The sequence below is a fragment of the Notothenia coriiceps genome, unplaced genomic scaffold (genome assembly GCF_000735185.1).
Source record: "Notothenia coriiceps isolate Sejong01 unplaced genomic scaffold, NC01 NC01_scaffold00007891, whole genome shotgun sequence".
Lineage (NCBI taxonomy): Eukaryota > Metazoa > Chordata > Actinopteri > Perciformes > Nototheniidae > Notothenia > Notothenia coriiceps.
Genome location: NW_011340592.1, coordinates 14,976 through 23,233, shown reverse-complemented (window position 1 = coordinate 23,233; position 8,258 = coordinate 14,976). Strand labels below are relative to the sequence as shown.

Genomic DNA, 8,258 nt, shown 5'->3' with positions numbered 1-8,258 from the left:
GATTTGGCCCCCGGGCCTTGAGTTTGACACATGTGGAATAGAGTAACTGGTCCATGCCTTTGTTTTTAGCAGGGTTGATAATTGCAACTGTCTTCACTGGTCTCTCCAAAAAAGTAGATCAGACAACTGCAACTCTTCCAGATTGCTGCCGCCCAGAACACATTCCCCCAGAGCTCAGAGCTCTGCACTGGCTTCCAGTAACTCAAAGGATAGACTTCAACATGTTACCTTTACTTTAAAAAACGCTCAATGGTTTCGGAGCGCGATATGTGAAACCTTTTGTTGTTTGATTATTGTGTGTGTGAGCTGTAATTATCCTCTCATCGTACCGCTGTGTCCTCTATTTGTAACTCTTGCCTGTACTAAAAATAAATAAATACAAACACAAAGCAATGCTACCTCTTCCCCCAATGGACTTGATTAAAAATAGGTTATTTACTCAGTGCAGTGTTTGTTTCTTTTAATGTGATGGAGTTAAAGCTCCCCCCAAGCATGTGATTAGTGAGATGGTGATTTCACTCCTGAGGTTGACCATGCATGTGTTGCAGGGCCAGTTGAACAGCTTGCAAATGTAATTCCATATATGTGAAGCACTAAAGCTTTAAGCCGCTGCTGGCAATAGCATTAGGAGTGGAGATGGAGACTGTTAACCTTCGCATCACGGATCAAATCGCTAAAAATCTGTTCCCCACACTTCACTGACTGATACGCTGATCTACCGAGTGGAAGTATTAGCTGCTGTTTATTTTACCCGACACAGCGAGTGAATATTCATGAAGGAGCCTCTGCACGTCAGGACGCCGCTTCCTCTCCTGACTGAGCGCGCAGGAGGAGAGACAGCATGCCCGGCTGCAGCTCACCATCTGAGGGGGAAATCTGCTCTCAGACCATGTCAAACAACCACAACAATCATGATAATAATGGAGTGACGGAGCACAGCGAGAGGTAGAGGGGAGAGAGAGAAAGAGAGAGCGGGGGAGGGAGGGAGGGAGGAGAAACGCCGCCTTGTTTTTGAAGCATGCACATATTCTCTGGACTTCATATTTGCAGAGCGGGACGGATCGTGTAACGCTTTTGCTATCACAGCGCGAGGCAGAGGATAGCAGAGAGGATGCTTCGAGAAGACTGGCTGTTGCAGTGCATGTGCCGTAAGATGGAGACATATTGGGGCTAAGGATCGTAACACGGAGGAAATATGTTGATCTGCACAGGATGCATGCCTTCCCTGGCGTCGTTTCTCGCCTGTAATATGTAGCGACGACCGAGCAGCTTTTGCTTTGAGGCTCCCGTGAAAAGCGTCGCTCATCCCCGGCTGGAGCAGAGCAACCTCCCCCAGGTTCAGTGTCGATTTGGCGGAGAGATGCCCCGCTAAAAGTGCGCTGTCCGCGGTGCTGAAGGGATCCCGCAGCTCCTCGGGTCCTGACCTTCTCTCCCCAAAATCCTTCTCCCGCAACAAGACACAGGAAGGTGGGCAAAAAAAAGCAGGCCACCGCACATGGACAACTGCTGGGCTTGACTTGAGTCAGCCTGGACACTATTCTCTTTCATGGCTGTGGCACGCAAAATCAAAACTTTGCTGACCGTCAACATCTTGGTGTTCGTGGGGATTATCCTGTTCTCGGTGTACTGCAGGATCCAGGACCGGTCCGAGGAGATCATCCAGATGGGGCGTATGTCCGACCAGAGGCTGCGAGCCAGGAATGGTAAAGTTTCCAACTTGGTGGACAGGCAGTCTATTCTGCAGAGGCTGGAGAGGCTGGAGGACGTGGTCTACAACCAGCTGAACGGTAGGGAAACGGATTGATCGTGTTCATAGCGAGATAATCAGCAGAAATAGATATAATCACGACTGAAAAGTACGATTTTTGGCCGAAAATAGGCAGTTTTTGTCTAGAGTAAAGCACTTTTTTCTGGCTTTATATGCCAAAAATCCAGAATGTGTTTAGTCCACATGCACTGAGCTATAGGTTGGACTTTCTTCCCCGGATTTGAAGCATGACTCATGAATATTTCTGTCAGCCTGTAGCCTAATTTCTTTGATGAAGCAGTGTGGAATCAGCCCGATTCTCCACAGTGTTGTGAGTGCTGCCTCCAAAGCCTGTTAGGGAGCTAATGAAGCAGGGTGCTGGCTTACAGTGTGATATAGTATGTGCTTATTGTGTTGACAGACTTTACTAGGCTGTAACTTTAACAAGCCTCTCACACTGCAACACCCCTGACCCCGTAATTGACTTGTAGTAAACTTCACATTAACTTATGCTTTAAGTGTGCATGATGCCTGTAGCCGTGTATAAAGACTCGGAGGAAACAGCTCAGATTTAACAAGCTGTGTGAGTTTTTGAAGGAGAGTCTGATGTAATGGCTCTACAAAGGAAGAGTGTATTTCATTACACGGACATTAGTCTGTGGGACAGTTTGTCTCGTCAGCAGAACGGCAACCTTTAAAATCAGGTTACATGTGATTGTCTTTCTCATTGTGGTCTCCTCTAGAATCCGCACAATCACAACTGATGTCAAAGCCATCTTTCATGCTCGAGAAGACTGACCTTGATATGTGATATACCAACTGTCAAAGTCATTATAATTAATATAGAGAACACATCAGCGTTTAATAACTTGAGGGAAGCAAACGCCTCTCGAAATCCAGATCACATAAGCACCAGATTCATATTCACTTAAATTCACACAATGTTTGAATGTATTTTATAAACCTGACGAGTAATCGATTGGTAAATAGTAGTACATTTTTTGTTTAGATTAACTCAATACATGATCATTGATGTTATATGAACGTAATACATCATTATTGATTCATCTGTAAGTTATTTTCAGTCAATCGATTCAACATTTTTCCGGAGCCCAGTGTCTTCAAATGTTTGATTTTGATGTGTAAAACCACAATATATAATATCTGCTACCATATATGAGAGGATAAGGCAAAGTCAGCCAAACTTGCTTGAAATATGATAGGTACAGTTAATTGTTTATCCACATTGTTATATTTAATTGTTTCAGCTCCAGTGGAGTCCATTTAATTCATTTTCACGTCTTCTAATGTAGGTGTAAATATCCTTTCTATCCAACTAAATCAAATCCACCTTGATATATAATGCACTTTAAAACCTCCAGACCAAGTGCTCTACACAGAAATACAAAGTCACACTTATTGTGAGTCAAAACTAAAACAAAATATTCAAACTCCAAATCCAAAGAAGCTTTATTGGCATGACACAGTATAACCAAAGCACTTTGTACAAGGTGGTGAACAGATAAACAGTAAACAATTAAACAATCATGTCAAGAAGAAGTTGAACATACAGGATGTATACTTTTGGGGCTTCCTGTTTCCTGTAGTGTGTAATAAAGGTTTTAGTGCATGTTAATGGTTCGCAAAGACTAAAATCCCAAAGTGTTACTCTCCCCAAAAACTCCTGTCAATTATTTTCAAACATTCAATTGATCGAAAAAGAAGCTTTTTTGGCATGAACATATCAAAAACACAGTATAACCAAAGCCCATTGTACAAGGTTAAACAATTAAACAATCATTTAGAAGAAGTTGAAGAAAACTGATATCATCGACCAAATCTAATCATGATTTGAAAAGCAGGATGTATATGCCTGATGACTGATGTGGAAGGGAAAGATGTTAGTGACTCTTGAATCTTGGGTTTAGAGTATTGTTTTGACTTCACAGTTCTCCCCCACCCCCAGGATGTTGGGGCTAAGTGGGATCACAGCAGACATTTCCTCACACTGCTTTGTTGGCATACTTCAAAGTGAGTGTTCTGATATGAGAACGCAACAGAATTACTACCTTACAACACACACAGATCCTGGAGCATCTGATTGGTTCGGCGGCCGTGATCCCTTCATATCAAACCTCTGACCTTTCCACACAGCTGTGATTAAGGACGTGTTTTAAACCAGAGACTCCTGAAGCCAAACCGTCTTGTTTCCAAGGTAAATAATGGGGGATCGTCTTGGAATAGCACGGCGTTATGAATGATTTATAATCCATCAGCAAAGTCAATTTCTATTCACCAGCTTACTGGACTCCTGGGAAATTGTGACTTTATCATCTGTGTAAATTACTGACACAGGCTGTGAGGGATGAGGACTCGGCAGAGGAAGGCTGTGTGTGTGTGTGTGTGTGTGTGTGTGTGTGTGTGTGTGTGTGTGTGTGTGTGTGTGTGTGTGTGTGTGTGTGTGTGTGTGTGTTGTGTTTCATGTTGGCCACCAGTAGAGGTCACAGTATGTGATTACCTGTTAACTACCATCCAGTCTTTAAAGGTTGCTTTAACCTGAATTCAAGGATATACAGATTAGAAAAATATTATTTATGCAGAAAATGTGTTTTTGTCTCGGTGGAAAAAGCACTGTTACGTAAAGGGTATTCTGCTTTTTGGGCTTTCTAGTGAATGTAAATGGTCTGCAAAGGCTAGAATCCCTGTGTGTGCATTTGAATTTGCCAGGATCACATTGAACAAACTATCTTTCTCCCCCCCCACACGCCGTCTTTTTTTACTTTGAGGAACATAGTGACATCCCTATGTCAGTCTGTGACATCATTTGGGACCAAAAACACCTTTTCCCGTTGACTTACATTGTGAGAGAGAATTTTTTGTTCGATATTCAACTGCCCAGTATGAACACTTTTCAAAGCGTCTAAAAGTTGTAAAATGCGCTAGAAGCCAAATCCAGAGTTATTTTACCTCTGATTGAGCTGTGATCAGCCGTGACGCTGCAGATAGGAGGCGGGGCTTAAGCAGGTGCGCACCTCTCTATTTGGTATTGGTCGAGATACCATCATTTGGCTCTCGAGAGGGAGGACATTTCGCCGTCCCGCCTCTAACGCTGTAATCCGTTCTCTTTATTGACATATAACAGTTGCGCTTCTTTTGGATAGCGCGCCAACACATTGTACGTGATAGGCTAAGGGGCGGGACATCTCTAAGCGGTTGACCAGATCATAATTTCACTACTACTACTTGTAAAATACACATTTTCAGAATAATATATGATATCACTGGATTCTAATAAATTAATGTTCTAGTACATCTATTACATTTTGCGGATTGTAAAGGTGAAGATAACTTGTAATGCTTTATCATATTGCCATGTATCTTTATCCAAAATTATAATTTGAACCTGCAAAGTAACTAATGTCATCCGATTAATGTAGGGAAGTAAAATGCACAATATTTGCTATCGAATTTTAGTGGAGTAGAAGCAAAAAATTGCATAATATGGAAGTAAAAACACTTGAGTAAATGTACTTGGTTACTTTCCAACACTGAGTAGGATCTTCTTCTGACTGGTTGTGATGTTAGAGAGTATAAGTGTGTCTTACAGCCTGACAGTGTTTCTGTTTCTGCATGATCTCGTCGTTAAGCCTGAGCTTCAGCAGATATTTGAGTTATGCTTGGCATCTGGCATCCCCTCTCAGCTTAAAAAAATACAATGCACCCCCTCTCAGCTTCATATAGAGACAGATAGTGTTTCTGCTGTGGGATGAAACCACAGTGTGTCTGCAGAACTCTTTAAAGACTGAGATTTTACAATGAGGTCAACCATGCTAACATTTTAATATGAATCATCAGTTTCTCCCGTGCCAATTTTGAGTGGGTGGATTTTGAAAATGCAGGATTTTTTATTTGGTGTTTTGAGTGTAATTGGTGATTGACTTTTTTACCCTGAGCGTTGGCTGAAGGGCAACCGCCTCCTCTACTGTAAGGCTGGTTACACTTTTGTATCAAGTGTTTTATTATTTATTCTCAAAACTCACACCCGTTTGCAGGCCGTTCACAAGTGGAGAGTGTCACGGACAATTATGAGCTGAAGAGAGGAGCAAGCAATGAACTAAGTGCACAGCTCTGTTGCCTTTCCAGTTAACATTATACAAGAGAAAAAAAGCATCATGAACCTGCCGCTGGGGTGAGTCTGAATTAAATCAGTAATGATTCTATTCCACGTCAGGGTGAGCTAACACAAATCATTAGTTTGTTCAGTGTGATCCTGGCAAATTCAAATGCACAATTATGCAAACAAGCTGTGCAGACACGTCTCTCTTTGCACACAACCCGAGTCTGGGACATGAAAAGGAGTTACTCGCAGTTACGTACATTTGTCTTTGACAGCGGCAATGTGCACACAGGCTGCGAACGCTCGCTGGCTGTCACCATTCCTCCGTGATTTGTCTCGAGGTCTTTAATGGCGTACTTAATCATATCCTCATATCCCAGGTCACTGCCCCCTTTTTCTCAATGGCGCATAGACCACAGATTGTACTCAGCGGCCATTGGGAATAACTAGGGTGAGAGGAGGACTCTGCGCGCCAATAACTGTTACCATGTCCGCCAGCGATATGAAGTAATTGCCCATTGCCTCTGTTGTTTATTGCCCAGCAATTGCGTGCCACGGGAGCTGCAGCAAGGTCCAATTAGATTTGAAGGACATAAACAAGTCGCAAAATTCCCTTTTTATAGTCGCCTGATGGATGGTCACCAGACTACCAACAAGAAAACAATGGTCAGGCTTTATCAGCGGCCCGTCCCGCGCAGGAAGGATCAAGGTGAGGGCTATCGTGCCCCGTCTTCCAGTAATCACGGGCTTTAAGCTTGTTAGCAGGCTTATGGAGGAGCGATCTGACCTTAAGTACTGCATTAGAACCAGAAAATACCTCCTCGCAAGTACTGATGAAGTGGCTGTGTTAAACCAACAATACACTCAAACAAGATTAGCAGCCATTTTTCAGAACGAGATACAAATGCATATTTCCAGCTGATATTTAACTTAACCTTTGTATTATGTTCACATGTTGGACCCATTGGTACGGTTTGGTATTGTTTGGGTCACATTTACTCAGGAAATCATGTGAGCAACAAAGTCCCTCATATATCTCCGTTCCCAACAAAATAGAAAACAAAAATTATTAACGTTTGCAAACACTCTGCTTAATAATTTCAATGTAGAATGATGTATAATACAGCGTACAAATACTGAGCCCAAGTAAAAGTCCTGCATTCAAACGTTTATTTAGGAAAGATTGTTATGAACAACAGTATTCATCAGCAGAAGTGTCCATTTCATTATTGTGTTTCAAATATGCAATAATGTTTTGTCTTAATCAATCAAATACGATATAAAAAAGAACAAAGTATGACATCTTAATATTTGATATATTATTTTTTTTGTCGTTTGATTTATTCTCTCCTGTCAAGCTGTAAAGTGAATACAAAAATATACATATTACAAAAACTGCTTCTTCAATAAACTGCATGCCCTAGCTTTAAGGTCAGACTTAAATTGAATCAGACCTACCTGACCTTCTTCTCATCCCGTCTTCTCTTTCTTCTACATCTCTTTCATCTGAAAAATGCAGATATCATTAAATGTAACAAGAGTGCAACCCTAACCCTAAGAGAAAAGCACAGAACAAACACACAGAATTCGCTTGACTTCAGCTCATATAAAAGCACATATTAAATTAATTAAAAGCCCTTATATACAAACAGACACAAAAGCACATTCTAAAGTACAGAATATCCACAGACGATATGAAGAACAACGATATGACTCTTACTCCGGGTCAGCCACAAATCCAACATGTCTGTGTGAACATTTGATTTACTGATTGATGGCAAGCTGCAAAGACAATTTTCAAGAATAAAAATACTTGGAAAATACACTGCATGCCTGCTTTAAGGTCAACCCCAAACTCAATTAGACTCAGATGAAACTACCTGACCTTCTTCCATTGCTGCCCTTTCTTCCGCTGGTCTGTCGCAGAAAATGCTCTAAAAAGAATGTTCCTAAAAAGCAGATATTGCTGATTGTAATCAACCAATCATTGATGGCGGCGCATGCAACAGAGTCTCTTATTATACTAAACATGAGAGAGCACTTTACTGTGGAGCTAAATGTATTTTAAGGCCTTGGACTCTGCAATTACAATACAGTCGAATGTGATCTTATTGGACAGGCTTATTGCAGTTTTGGGATGGATGTGTTTTCTGTCAAAGCATTTGATTTATTGATTGCTGTAAAGTCAACTTTATTGTTTGTGTGTACACAGACAGAGAGATCGAAATACCGTTTCACACAATCCCGAATACAAAAAATACAAATGTATATAAAAATATGTATATACTAGGGGTGCACCGAATGGGAAATTCTTGGCCGAAACCGATACCGAAAATAGGAAACAGTTGGCCGAATGCCGAAAGGCCGAAAATGATTAATAGAAATATATATATA

The 8,258-nt window shown here is 41.5% G+C and overlaps 1 protein-coding gene across 1 annotated transcript in view; it reads left to right on the top strand.

The window, feature by feature from the left end:
• Positions 1 to 972: 972 nt before the first annotated feature.
• The window catches only part of LOC104944316 (polypeptide N-acetylgalactosaminyltransferase 9-like), a gene marked incomplete at its 3' end in the record, with an annotated part of 19,754 nt that continues 12,468 nt past the window's right edge, over positions 973 to 8,258 (top strand). Inside the window, exon 1 of the mRNA XM_010769834.1 lies at positions 973 to 1,787. Coding sequence (XP_010768136.1) covers positions 1,547 to 1,787 — 241 coding nt within the window. The remainder of the gene's footprint in view (positions 1,788 to 8,258) is intronic.